This window comes from Oncorhynchus mykiss, chromosome 31, assembly GCF_013265735.2.
Source record: "Oncorhynchus mykiss isolate Arlee chromosome 31, USDA_OmykA_1.1, whole genome shotgun sequence".
Lineage (NCBI taxonomy): Eukaryota > Metazoa > Chordata > Actinopteri > Salmoniformes > Salmonidae > Oncorhynchus > Oncorhynchus mykiss.
The window spans coordinates 28,688,664-28,703,597 of NC_050571.1; the positions used below are offsets into that span (position 1 = coordinate 28,688,664).

The 14,934-nt window shown below is 42.4% G+C and overlaps 1 protein-coding gene across 1 annotated transcript; it reads right to left on the reverse strand.

Moving 5' to 3' along the window:
- Positions 1 to 627: 627 nt before the first annotated feature.
- LOC100305219 (TAF7 RNA polymerase II, TATA box binding protein (TBP)-associated factor) lies at positions 628 to 14,163 on the reverse strand. The gene is given in 12 exon segments (NM_001165123.2): positions 628 to 948; positions 1,442 to 1,501; positions 2,168 to 2,280; positions 7,995 to 8,195; positions 10,950 to 11,063; positions 11,609 to 11,681; positions 12,132 to 12,190; positions 12,337 to 12,457; positions 12,810 to 12,943; positions 13,401 to 13,479; positions 13,784 to 13,860; positions 14,045 to 14,163. Coding segments are annotated over 12 exon segments (1,116 nt in total). The 5' UTR covers positions 14,085 to 14,163; the 3' UTR covers positions 628 to 903.
- Positions 14,164 to 14,934: the final 771 nt, after the last annotated feature.

Below are 14,934 nucleotides of genomic sequence, written 5' to 3' on the forward strand. Positions count from 1 at the left end.
CATGGCATGTGGCCAGTCCCTCCAGCCAGAACGTTCTTCTTGGCTGTTCAGTAGGTACATCTCCTCCATTTCGGGACCCAAACCTCCTTTTCTGTAAACTGTCAGAAGGTATAAAGGTGTATTTCATACCATGGGGCTACACTGCAGGCTCTGGGAGAAAGGCAGTGGAGCGTGTGCCACTTCCCAGTGTGTGTCTTTCTCCTCTCACTCTCCTGCTCTCCCTAATTAGCCTAGTGAGGCGGGATTGTTTGTGTTGGCGTCCTGCTGCAGCCCGGGGCATCCCTCCTGCTCTCTGACAGATGGCTGGATTACCAGAGTTTTGGAGATGGCCATTTTAATCTGAGTGTGCTAATCCCCCCCCCCCCCCCCCCCCCCCCCCCCCAATCCTCAAAATAATCCCCTGTAAGAAGCCAGAGGCGGGTGACCAGAGGAACATGTGAGGGTGAGGTAGAGAGAGATGTGGAAGACTGTGGAGTGGAAGAAAATCTTTCTAGAAGTTAGAAGGGTAATCAGAGAGGATATAGGAGACGACTGTCCAGTCAACAGGGTTGATGACTTAGTATGTAATAGGTATGGTCACTCAGATGAAGTAAGACACTAGAAAATGTCAAACACAGACACACGATTGAATGGTAAAACAAAGTGTTTATTCATACAGAGTAGCAGACAGACAACCCTCATTCTATAATCCTACTAACATGACAACATCCCAGAATTAAAATAGGAACAATAGAAAATAAAAATGAATCATGATGTCTGGAGGCTAAAGGGAAAATGTATAATGTAATGACACAGCATGTCACTGAGGAGGGCTGTCAGAGGTGGCAGATGCTTCTTCGCTCTTCCCCCATGGTTCTCACTGCGCCTATTTGACACTTGGCTGCCCCCTGCTGGTCACTTGGGTCACTTTTCGATCAGCGAGTCCAGCTGCTCCTGAAGCGAGGCCAGCTGTTGGAACAGAGAAACGGAGCAGAGATCGGTTGATGCCGAATGCCAGGCTGTAATTGGTAGGCTAAGTGGATGATTAACACATCTTCCAACATTATTCATTTGTCAATACAAACAGCAAACCAAGCTGATGTGAAGACAGACAAGTTGAATCAGATACTCAGATTGGTGTTAGGAGTTCTTGACAATCCAAATTAAGATTGAATAAACCAATTGGCTTGGATGTTGGCTATAAAGACCACCCGTATACTTCTAAAAGTGGGATGTGTAGGGATGTTCAGTCACTAGAGGAAAACAATAGCAGTTCTTACAAACAAACATGTTTCGGTTAGTTTGTCGCTCTTATTCAAGCAGCGTAGTTGCACCTTTACAGCAAATGCTGCTTGATACCAAAGACAATAATTCATTACATTTATAACTCATAACCAAACAAGAGGTCATAAACTGATGCAGTTTTAAAATATCCTTTCCCGTCTTCCTCAGACAACGTTACCTGCTCCATCTCTCTCTCCTCCTGGTGGATAATTTCATTAAGCAGAGCCTGAAAGCGGTTCTGCAGAAAGAAGAGGGGGAGGAAAAACAAAATAAGGGTTCAGTCATTAGACAGTTCCCTTCGCTTGTTTTGATGTTTGAAATTTCAGTGTGCTGCCGTTTCCTAGCGAGCGTCTCTTCCATCTGACAGAAAGGCCATTTGGAATGCCAGTCAGACAACCGTGACCTTTTCCTGTGGCTGTGATAATAACGGTGAAAGATAGATCACAGCCAGGCCCGGCCAGCCGAGCAAAGAGCTGAAACGACATGGTAAAAAAATAAATCTGTCCCCACCCGTGTCCCACACGTTGTAAATCTGTCCCCGAAGAGCAGTTGGCGGAACAATGATTTTTTAATGCTCCCCCCCCTCCCCAAAGGGCTGATGGTGGAAATGTAATATTTATGCCTTCTTTATGCGGTCTGAGTTTGGGAAGTTTTACACTCAGTCGCTTAGAGGGGTTATATTCCACATAAAGACTTCTCCCTCCAAGGTTGCCTCGGTGTGTCTGTGTGTGTGAGAGTGAGAGAGTGTGTGTCGGTGTGTGTGTGTTTGAGTGAAAGTGTGAATATGAGCCTGCTACTAAGACTTGTTTTTGAAGGCCTTATTTATGAATCGGCCTTTGTGGTCGTCTCAGTCTGCTGAATGAATCAAACGTAATGTCAAAAGTTGTGTGTGTCTATAATTCACCTTCAGGGCCTGGTTCTCCACCTTCATGATGAGGTCCTCCTGTTGTTTCTTGCGGGCGCGCGTCTCCTTCAGCTTGGCCTTCACACCGTCTATCTGCATCTGGTACTCCATCACTACAGGAACAGACAGAGGAACCATTCCCATCTTCCGTCACAAAACACACAGTCTACTTAATATCTCCATAGTATCAAGTGTATTCCTCTGCTCGTCGCCACTCTTTAAAAAGGAATAACCCACACTAAAAAGGAGAGCTTTTTTGAATGTTCTTCATTCGTCCCAAAATGTTCAAGTTACAATTTGCATTTTGAAAGTCCTATATCTTGAACTTGATTGCTGACATGCAAAACATGTCGGGACCGTATCAATAGTGGACTAATGAAGAAGTAGAAAAAACACAGAAAGATAGCTCTTCCTTTAACCTACATTAGAGTGAAAACAATACGCTGGACGCCTACCACAAGACATGCGTCAATTTAAGATACATAGGAAGCAGGGAAAGGAAAACCTGAAAGGAGGCAACTCGTATGGAGATTCAACCAACTGACTCTTCCACACACAGCCAAGACCAGCCATTTGCTACAGGCCCAAATGAAAAAAAAAAAAAAACAGGGCTTCCTCTCTTTGACCTGCACTGATCAGAATACACAGAGGACAAGCTTCCTTCTTCCAACTCCTTAATTTGAGTGTGAATGATGGAAAAGGAGACATTGAGAAGCGGCCACCCAGGGCTTTTACTTGCGTCATCGTTAAACGCACTAAAACAACATATTGAAGATTAGCATGCTCATCCCCAGAATATTTTGACGTGTCTATTTTCTAAGGATAAAGCTAAGCACATGAACAACTTCATAGTTATGAACACTACAACGATATGGAAGAAAATGTTACTTATTCCACAAGAACCAATAACACTCCCTAAAACACTTGGTCATAGGAAATTGATTTATTTCCATTACAGAATTAAAAAAGTGGAGTGACCAATGTACACTACCGTTCAGAAGTTTGGGGTCACTTCGAAATGTCCTTGTTTTTGGAAAAAAAACAATTTTTTTGCCCATTCAAATAACATCAAATTGTTCAGAAATAGAGTGTAGACATTGTTAATGTTTTAAATGACTATTGTAGGTTGAAACGGCTGTTTTTGAACGGAATATCTACATAGGCGTACAAAGGCCCATTCTCAGCCACCATCACTCCTGTGTTCCAATGGCACGTTGTGTTAGCTAATACAAGTTTATCATTTTAAAAGGCTAATTGATCATTAGAAAACCCTTTTGCAATTATGTTAGCACAGCTGAAAACTGTTGTTCTGATTAAAGAAGCAATAAAACTGACCTTCTTTAGACTAGTTGAGTATCTGGAGCATCAGCATTTGTGGGTTCGATTACAGGCTCAAAATGGCCAGAAACTAAGAACTTTCTTCTGAAACTCGTCAGTCTATTCTTGGTCTGAGAAACGAAGGCTATTCCATGCGAGAAATTGCCAAGAAACTGAAGATTTCATACAACGCTGTGTAATACTCCCTTCACAGCACAGAGCAAACTGGCTCTAACCAGAATAGAAAGAGGAGTGGGAGGCCCTGGTGCACAACTGAGCAAGAGGACAAGTACATTAGAGTGTCTAGTTTGAGAAATGGATGCCTCACAAGTCCTCAACTGGCAGCTTCATTAAATAGTACCCACAAAACACCAGTCTCAACGTCAACAGTGAAGAGGCGACTCCGGAATGCTGGCCTTCTATGCAGATAAAACAGACATTGGACAGAGGAACTCTGCCTAGAAGGACAGGATCCTGGAGTCACCTCTTCACTGTTGACGTTGAAACTGGTGTTTTGTGGGTACTATTTAATGAAGCTGCCAGTTGAGGACTTGTCAGCCATTTCCAGCTACAATAGTCATTTACAACATTAACAGTGTCTACACTGTATTTCTGATCAAGGACAATTATTATTATTATTATTATTATTATTATTATTATTATTATTATTATTATTTAAACAAGGACATTTCTAAGTGACCCCAAACTGTTGAACGATAGTGTAAATATTTTCAAACATGCAACTTAAATGTTTCATATCAAGAAATGTCCATTTGAAATCTGTTGGACATCAGGGTAATTTTGAAGAAACCCTATCTGAGTAAGAAAATGATATTCATGAGTTAAGATATAAAAAAAAAATATAAACTATTGGAACCAAGACTTAAATAATAACTGATATTTGCACAGGATGGAGGGAATGTTGGAACTAACGAAATTCCAGGTAATGAAAATCTACGCTCAATCCAGCACAAACTAATGTATAGAATTGATTATACAAGAGACAGAAATCACCAATTCTACAGCACAAAGGCAGAGTCATGACTTAAGTGTAAAATGAACCATGACTAAATAATGGATGCCTTCTGGGAATACTATAAAATCCAAAAGTTATGGGCGGAGTTAGAACGTTGGCTGTCAGTAGTATTACAATGTACATTAACTTTTAATCCGTCTGTCTGCATATTTCAAGACATGGCATATGGGGGTGTAGTGAGAAACCTGCTGACTTAGACAATACTTTTCTCATATCATCTTGAAAAAAGCGTATGCTTAATTGGAAATCAACCAATCCTCCATCGTCCAAATGCTTTATTATTTAAATGTTAAGTGCGTGGGCAACAGAGAGGAACAAGATGGTGCAGTTTGAGGCCATGTGGCGGAGAGTGATACGGGCGCTGGAGACTGGGCTGTGGGCCTGGATGATAGAGTGGATGTTGGCGTGCCTCTGTATGTGGATGTTTTGTATACAATATATACAGTGGGGCAAAAAAGTATTTAGTCATCCACCAATTGTGCAAGTTCTCCCACTTAAAAAGATGAGAGAGGCCTGTAATTTTCATCATAGGTACACTTCAACTATGACAGACAAAATGAGAAAAGAAAATCCAGAAAATCACATTGTAGGATTTTTAATGAATTTATTTGCAAATGATGGTGGAAAATAAGTATTTGGTCAATAACAAAAGTTTATCTCAATACTTTGTTATATACCCTTTGTTGGCAATGACAGAGGTTAAACGTTTTCTGTAAGTCTTCACAAGGTTTTCACACACTGTTGCTGGTATTTTGGCCCATTCATCCATGCAGATCTCCTCTAGAGCAGTGATGTTTTGGGGCTGTTGCTGGGCAACACAGACTTTCAACTCCCTCCAAAGATTTTCTATGGGGTTGAGATCTGGAGACTGGCTAGGCCACTCCTGGACCTTGAAATGCTTCTTACGAAGCCACTCCTTCGTTGCCCGGGTGGTGTGTTTGGGATCATTGTCATGCTGAAAGACCCAGCCACGTTTCAACTTCAATGCCCTTGCTGATGGAAGGAGGTTTTCACTCAAAATCTCACGATACATGGCCCCATTCATTCTTTCCTTTAGAAGGATCAGTCGTCCTGGTCCCTTTGCAGAAAAACAGCCCCAAAGCATGATGTTTCCACCCCCATGCTTCACAGTAGGTATGGTGTTCTTTGGATGCAACTCAGCATTCTTTGTCCTCCAAACACGACGAGTTGAGTTTTTACCAAAAAGTTATATTTTGGTTTCATCTGACCATATGACATTCTCCCAATCTTCTTCTGGATCATCCAAATGCTCTCTAGCAAACTTCAGACGGGCCTGGACATGTACTGGCTTAAGCAGGGGGACACGTCTGGCACTGCAGGATTTGAGTCCCTGGCGGCGTAGTGTGTTACTGATGGTAGGCTTTGTTACTTTGGTCCCAGCTCTCTGCAGGTCATTCACTAGGTCCCCCCGTGTGGTTCTGGGATTTTTGCTCACCGTTCTTGTGATCATTTTGCACCCTCGGGGTGAGATCTTGTTTGGAGCCCCAGATCGAGGGAGATTATCAGTGGTCTTGTATGTCTTCCATTTCCTAATAATTGCTCCCACAGTTGATTTCTTCAAACCAAGCTGCTTACCTATTGCAGATTCAGTCTTCCCAGCCTGGTGCAGGTCTACAATTTAGTTTCTGGTGTCCTTTGACAGCTCTTTGGTCTTGGCCATAGTGGAGTTTGGAGTGTGACTGTTTGTCTTTTATACTGATAACAAGTTCAAACAGGTGCCATTAATACAGATAACGAGTGGAGGACAGAGGAGCCTCTTAAAGAAGAAGTTACAGGTCTGTGAGAGCCAGAAATCTTGCTTGTTTGTAGGTGACCAAATACTTGTTATAGTTCATGAGGAAATCAGTCAATTGAAATAAATTCATTAGGCCCTAATCTATGGATTTCACATGACTGGGAATACATATATGCATATATGTTGGTCACAGATACCTTGGGCCTCATGATCTCGTCACGGTATCTCGGTGCATTCAAATTGTAGTCAATAAAATGCAATCGTGTTTGTTGTGCGTAGCTTACGCCTGCCTGCCCATACCAAAACCCCACCACCACGGGGCACTCTGTTCACAACGTTGACATCAGCAATCTGCTCGCCTACATACAGATGGCATTGTGTTGTGTGACAAAACGGCACATTTTAGAAATGCCATTTTTTTTGTTCCTAGCACAAAGTTACTTGTGTAATGATCATGCTGTTTAATCAGCTTCTTGATATACCACACTTGTCAGTTGGATGGATTATCTTGGCAAAGGAGAAATTCTCACTAACAGGAAGATTTTTTTAGAAATACGATTTTTGTGCATGTGGAACATTTCTGGGATGTTTTATTTCAGCTCATAAAATATGGGACCAACACTTTACATGTTGCGTTTAGATTTTTGTTCAGGATATTAAAAAAAAGATGAAACGTTGTGAGACTATTGAGATGGCACAGTGGTCTAAGGTGGTATAAGGCACTGCATCTCAGTGCTAGAGGCGTCACTACAGACCCTGATTTGATCTTTGGGTTTTAAAGTGTGCAATAGGCCAATTTAAAGTGAATATAAGACCAGGCTAAGTGACTGAGGTGAATGTTAGCTGTCTGCTCGATAGAAATAGAAGGAATAGAACAGACTGCTCTCATTCTCTGGTCCACAGGGGCTCGTATTACTAAGGAACAGCGGTCATGTGGCTTCCATTCAATTCAATCAAAACCTAATGCACAATGAGCCACCGTCTTAGCGAACATCATCCCACACAGTCAGTATGGATTGAAAACCCTTTTTCAGATGCCATGGTCCTCATTACAAGCACTACGTGTCGACGGCCACAGCCAGACTTTGAAAGATGCAGCCCTACAAGAGTCTGTCGGGAGAGCTGCAGGACGGGGGTGCAGTGTTGGCTGTGTGACAGACGGTTCCATGTAAGCCAGTGAGCTGTCAGAGAAAGCACAGTGGCTGAACCAGCCCCAGGAGGAGAGAGCGAGTACCTGTCCGTCTTCTGAATGGGGATATAACTGGAGATGAAGGGATATGGGGGAGGGAGGGAGATGTCTCTCTGACCTAGAAAACTCAGCTTCATTCCAACTCAAGCTCACTTCGCCTTCGTCCGTTTTGACATGGGGACAATGAGAGTGTTTCATGTGATTTGAGGCCCTCTTATTGTCTGTCTGTACTCTGTGCTTCTGTTCTGCTATTACAGCCACATCTCCCCGCTCCTCCTTTCCCCACATTGGCTGCTATTCCAATACTGTAGACAAGCGCCATGTTTATACCAATTACAAAACAATCACACTTCACTTATAATAAATAGAAATAACAATGTTATTGCAAAGGAACATGGGGACGGTGTGCCAATCTCTTAATATCTATGACTTCAACCCCCCAATCGCCCTGGCGATGAAAAACAAACTCGCCCACTCTCCGTTGCCCTTCTTTCTCTTTCCACCACCCCTCTTCTCCCTCCGGCCTCACCTATCTGGTTGTTCCTGTCTGCCTCGTCCCGAGCACCGTCTGATGACTCGTTTAGTTTGTCTTGGAGCTGTCTAACCAGGTCTTCCTCCATGTCCATGATGTTCAGGTCCTCGTCCTCATGACGAAGGTCCCCCTCGTCCTCCTCATCATCGCTGCTGCTGCTGATGTCGTTGAAGATCTCCCTCAGCTCGTCACGTTGGGCTGGAAGAAAACATTGATTTTCACATTGTCAAATAAAATATCTAAACAAATAATAATAATAATAATAATTCTGTCTTCTTACTGTGACCACTCCTCACCAACAAAACACAGTCCTCCCTTTAGGACTGTTTTAGAAACACCAAGGCAGCTTTTCCCAAACTAGGGGTCTGGACCCCATGTGCGGTCACCTAATTTGAAAATGGGACTGCGGCAAAAAAAATATTCAAAAAATTCAAAATAGATAAATTCGCACTTGGTTCATAAAACCGGGAAAACGTCAGTAACCTCCGGTAAGCTGCTAGATGTGGCTGTAATAAACAGAGTATTCTGTTTTCTACCTACAAATATGTCTCTATCTTTTCAATGGTTTAAAGGAGCAATACGCAGTAGCTACTGTACATACATTTTAGACCTATAAATGAATGATATGTACACAGTGATTCTTGAAGAATATATCTTATAAATGCCTCATTAGCGCAACTGTCATACTCCATGAGAAACCAAAATACAAGCTTGTTTAACACCAATGCCTGTAAACAAAGTAAATGTAAACAAACACTCACAACATGATCAAGCTATCATTTTGATATCACAGATGGCCAGTCTTTGCAACCATACCTATGTCTATGAATTTGAGAGTGGTTCCATTACTCCAGAGCACACTATCGTTTCAACTGCTGATTGCCGCTGTCATGACGTTGCGCTCTTTGGGTACAGCAAACCCATCCCCCTCTCCCTGCCTCCTTCAACTAGGCTGCTGTGGTCAGAGAGAGGTCATAAATTCCTGAGAAGACCCTGCCTCATGGACACACAGTATAAGAGACTGAGTGAATTTTCATAGAGAACAAAGGAATTTCTTCCACCTCTCAGAACTTGAGGTCCGAACAACATTTATGTTCCCATGAGGCTCATGGCAGACGGTGTGGCCACATTGCCATAACGCTGTTTATATAATAGCCTCAGATATGAGGTTTACATCTAATTGTTGTATAAGATGATTGAGTGAGTATGATACTGTTTGTAAAATTGTGTGATGTGATTTTGGACTGTTTAATGAAGGAAACTCCAATTCCCTTTTGAATTTAACTAAATCGGAGGACCGCCCCTGAGCCCAGTTAGGGTCAGGCATCCTGGGACAGCCCTTTTCTGCAATTCCGAATAAAACCCAACTTTGAGAAATTATCACCAGACCATGTTTCTCTCAATCACGGGAGTACAAAGGTTGTAGACCATTGCTGAATCCATATCACGTGGTTAAACTCTTAGACTATCGATACTGACAGAATAAGAACAAGTCTTTGATATTGATTACTAGTCTGCAGCTAGGAATTAGGTATCATTGAACGCGAAGAACAACAACCGCCGAAACATCCATTCTACAACAACATGAATGAATGTCACTCTGAACTACCCACTTTAACCACGACAGAGAGAGAGAGAGACGGACAATTCTTCAAAAGAAAACTTTTCAACAGGGATCAAGACGACACACTGAGCGTAAATATATATATTGATTGCAATTGTTCCCGAATGAGTGAGCGTTCATGGATTAACATTTCAATTTTTATAATTATCACTCTGTAGTGACTTCTCAGCTGACTCCCCTTTTGTACAACAAGCCGCCATTCCGGTTCAGCCCACTAGGGCACATTCCCCTGTCATTTCTTGTTACCATTTTTACTTTGTTTGTTCATTTATATATTTCTGTGAATTACTTAGTTAGTAAATAAATGATTTAAGACAATTGATGTATGGATGACTCATAGTGAAGACTGGGTTCGTGCAGATAACCAACAATTTACAACGTTTGGAATGAGACTAACGTGAGGTAAAGTAAATAATTCATTAATCAGAAGACTATTTGTTCAGATGTAAAATATCTGAAAAGTTATTTTAGGAAATGATAACTTTGTAATCTGAATATTTTCCTTGGTGCCCCGACTTCCTAGTTAATTACGATTACATGATTAATCAGTCTAATCGTGTAATAGTGATTACAGAGAATCTTTGATGAAACGATGTCTTCAATTTAATGATAGTAAAGACACGACACGGCTTTAAGCTACAAAATATTGACTCAAGACATTTCAGCTTTCCCTTTTTTATTAATTTGTTTCAAAAATGTCAAATAATTATTCCACTTTGACATTATGGGGTATTGTGTGTAGGCCAGTGACACAAAATTGTAAATTGAATCCATTTTAAATTCAGGCTGTGACAAAAAAATAAAAATGGAAAAAGTCAAGGGTGTGAATACTTTCTGAGGGAACTGTATGTCTGTTGCAGAGACGAGAGCGCGAGTAAAACAAGTTTGAATCAGTCAGGGAAATAAGTGCTGAAAACATGTTGGCTCACTATTTAAAAAGATGGAGAACAAGCTATAGCAGCGTTTCCCAAACTAGGGGTCGCGAGAGAAACGTAAAAAAATAGCAAAAAAATGTGATACCTAAATAGGGTTGTGGGCCGAAACAGGGAAACCCTGGGAAACCCTGCACTAGGGCCTACTGTACTACTGTACTGCGTTGGAGCAGTGAAAGGCTATGTGGCATACTGTATGTTCTAACTTTGTGTGGGTGCGATGGCCCTAAGGTGGTAGGAGCCTGTAATATCAGTTATGGCTCTCATTCCAAACATAATACATGTATTCAATATGTGGACTAAGTTAACTGAGAGTCACTCTGCACGGAACCTTCACATCTGCTAAATGATCATATTATAGTAGTACTACATTTTGCCCACTTCCATGGTGCTTACCTGAGGAACCATGCCCCATCTTGTGTCCCGATGTCCCAGGTGATGAGTCCAGGTTGGCCAGAGAGCCGTGGTTGTCTGCCTCCTTGGTCTCATCCTCAGCTATCACCTCCCAGCCTGAACGCCAAGTTAGGGAAACGGTGTACACCAAACACTACCTCACTGCTTTCATTAAGTTATGTCACGTTCCAGCTACTCACAACTGGCTTCCCTATGGGCCTACAAGGACATATTAACATGTACCACCGCCCATTGAAATCTACACTAAGGGAGATGCACTCCGATGTTAATGCTGTCCCATGTTCTGTGCTCGTCCCCCCCCCCACCAGGTAAGTTGACCGAGAACACATTCTCATTTACATCAACGCCCTGGGGAATGGTTCCTCCTGCTTTATCATTTCATCACGGTGCTTATTGACGAAGGTGTTGGTGTGCAGGTCTCACATTAACACGTTAGCAGGAGTCAGTTCAAGTGAGGCCTAGCAGAGTAGGGCCCCCGCTGGTCAACAGCTATTGGATGTGTTGTGTGTCATTTACAGTGCATGTATAAAAGGGTACCGCAATATCTGGTGACGGTTTGGTGCAGCGTTAGAGACAGTGTGTGTGTGTGTGTGTGTGTGTGTGTGTGCGCGTTTGCCCCAGTGAGTGAGCTAAAAGGATACGGACACTAACGGCCTCTGCGTCCGTGCTCAGTAATCTCTTCACCTCCTTCTCCACGTCGGGAGACTCGATGTACTGCAGAGGAAATCAGGTTAGACTTACTTCATGCCTCCAGACTACCCACCCACCCCCACACCCACACACACCCCTAGCGAATGGCTGGCCATGTGCCAGCAAACACATTAGCGATTAAGAACAGCGAGCCAAACCGATATGGTGTTGCACCTTAAAGAAGATTTATTCAAAAGACAAAGTAGGAATATTTCCTCTCACTTGCTCTCTGTCACTTGGATCAAAGCAGAGAGTTAGATTGCTCTCTTGCAAACCTTTGGGGCAAATGAAGATGGAAGGCCTTTATTTTTTATGTAAATCTTAGTTTTTACATCCGCTGCAGTTCGTCTTTTATGAAATGTAAATGTGTTGTTTGAATTAAGGGCCTGGGACGAGAACCCGACATCATCTGAAGAAAATATTCACAAGATGAGGGGGAAAGAGAGCTCTAGGGGAAACACAAGATGTCAGTACCTTCTTTTTTGCCGTCTTCCTGAATCTTCTCTTCCTTGTGTTCTTTAGAGGACAGGTGACTGGAGACCAAAACATCATGATTTAAAGTTAACAGAACCGTCAGAAAGGAAACTTGCAGATTGGCTGAGGCTTGAAGATAAGTCTCTGCGGGCTGCAAAGTGCTACTCAGCATATTTCAATACAGAGGGGATATAGTTCTACTTACTGCCATGGTTCCACACAAACTTCTTGTCCTTGTCTTTGTCCTTCTTCTTCTTGGGGTCCACAGTACCGGTGGGTTCCTCTAAGGGAGGATAGAGGTCTCCATCCAACGTGCACACCAGCATCTACCCCACACAGAACAGGGTCAAAGAGCAATGAATATATCGACCTTATAGAATGCTTGAAAATATATAAACCAACATTATGTGAGGTCATTATCAATCATCCCTGGTTCTAATCCCTGAGCCGACTTGGTGAAAAATCTCTCGGCGTGCCCTTGAGCAAGGCACTGAACCCTTATTGCTCCTGTAAGTTGCTCTGGATAAGAGCGTCTGTTAAATGACTGAAATGTCATACAGGAACAGGGCATTCTAAACCTTAGAGCAGACACTGCAGCCAAAGACAACTGGTCTGGAGACTTCATACACCATTCTACTCCTATATGATGCTTGTATGAGAGCATCCTTCCTGTCCTACCTGACAGACGTCAGCAGTCTTATAGAAGGTCTTCTTGTCCACTGTTTTCAGAGACTCCAGGATGCAGGGCAGATCCACCAGTTTACACGCCAAAGGTACACGATCCACTCTCACGATGCCATGACGACCATCAGCTGCAGAACATCATATGATGTCATTTCACACATAGAAAAATAATTTGACTACTGGTCACCTATCACAGGTTTACTTGAATGTCCGTTGTTATTATCCTACTTCTATGATTTCATCCTTATGTTGGCAATAGGTGCTTTCTTGGGAAGGAATGGCCATTCTGTAATGTGATGCTGGTATAACTGCTTCTGAACCAAAAAATGTTAAATGAGCACCAGGGTTAAACAAGGTTCTCTCTCTACTTTAATTTCAAGTTGCTTCATTAGCATGATTAATGAGGCCAATTTACCTTATCCTTGATTTGAATTATGCAAATGACAAAGCCTAACTTTCTACATTACAGAGTGTGACCAACGTCCTTTGCAGCAGATGGTAATATTGTGAGTGAACAGTTAGGACCATTCCATGAAAACAACAAGGTACACTTGAACTAACAAGACATGAAGGCTCAATACCTACCGTGCAGTTCAATGGTGAGTCTGTCTTTGAGGTTCATGCTGCTAGACTGGGCAATACATCTCACTGTTGAGGCATATTCCTTTGACAGAGATCATGCAGTCAAGATATACATCAATCTCGAAACAGTTTATGCCATGTCAAGTATGATTTCCTTTATTTCAAGATATGGGTGCACAGAAAGGTACAATACAGGCAAACGAGTGTTTGAGTCTCAGGTTCAATTATGGTTGGCAATTATTAATCAATCATGGTGACATTCATTCTGTAGCTAAGTTGGTTAAAAAATAGCATCATTTTGAATTTGAGATACATGGCTATTTTTTTTTTTAAATACACAAAACCAAAAATGCTCTCATCCCATTGTATTCCATATGTTTCCTTACCGTAGGCAGCCGCAGGACAAATTGACTCTCCAGCTCATGGGGTGCATCATCTTTGTTTTTCGAACCGACCTTCCCCACTGCAAATCAGTGCATAATAACATATTAATAGTCATATTTTGTAGGTTTGATTATCTAGCTAGTTAGCTGGTTAGTTAGCTAGCTGGCTAGTTAGCTGTCTGGTTGAGTTTCTATTCACGTTAACGTTACGCTAGCTTCACCGAAGACGGACGATCTCCTATTCCACATGTTAACAAAACGTACCTTTTATTTTGGAGGTCGATTTGGTCTTTTTGTTCTGCATGGTGACTACTTGAAATGAAAAATAAAGAGCCTTGTCGATGCACACACAGCTAGAAACAACACAGCAAACCGGAAGACTCTTCTTTGATTACGTTTGACCTAATTCAATGGACTATTCCGCCACCTACTGGTCAGAATGGGAGCAGGACGGTAGTAATATCCCTTTCGGGAAAATATTGCAGTCAGTGCAGAATAACGCCTCGATCACAATGACAGTGACAGGGACACCGAAGTACATTCATTTCCGATTGAACGCTGCGTTTTCCATTCAGCATTGGGTTGCAGAGGCAGTTGTAGTGCGTTCTGTGTGCTGCATACGTTGGATTTATGGAACATATGAGTCAAACTGTATGTGTGAATGGTTTGACAGAAATGGTAGCAGAAGGTGAATGTTGAACTTTTGTTGCACACATATCCAGATAATGCTGTGTACCATTTTGCGTTAGCCTAGACCCGTTCTAATTCACATACAGCCCCAACAGATCCACCGAACTTGTTCTCAACTAGCCTACCTGGTTAAATAAAGGTGAAATAAAAAAATAAAAAGATGACAATCTCTATTGCACTCCACACTGCCCTTTCCCACCTGGACAAAAGGAATGCCTACGTGAGAATGCTGTTCATTGACTACACCTCAGCTTTCAACATACCCTAGGATTAAACACCTCCCTCTGCAAATCGATACTGGACTTTTTGACAGGCCGCTCTCGGGTGGTAAGGCTAGGCAACAACACATCTGCCACGCTGACCCGCAACACAGGGGCCCCTCAGGGCTGCGTGCTTAGCCCCCTCCTCTACTCCCTGTTGACCCACGACTGTGTGGCAGCACATGACTCCAACACCATCATTAA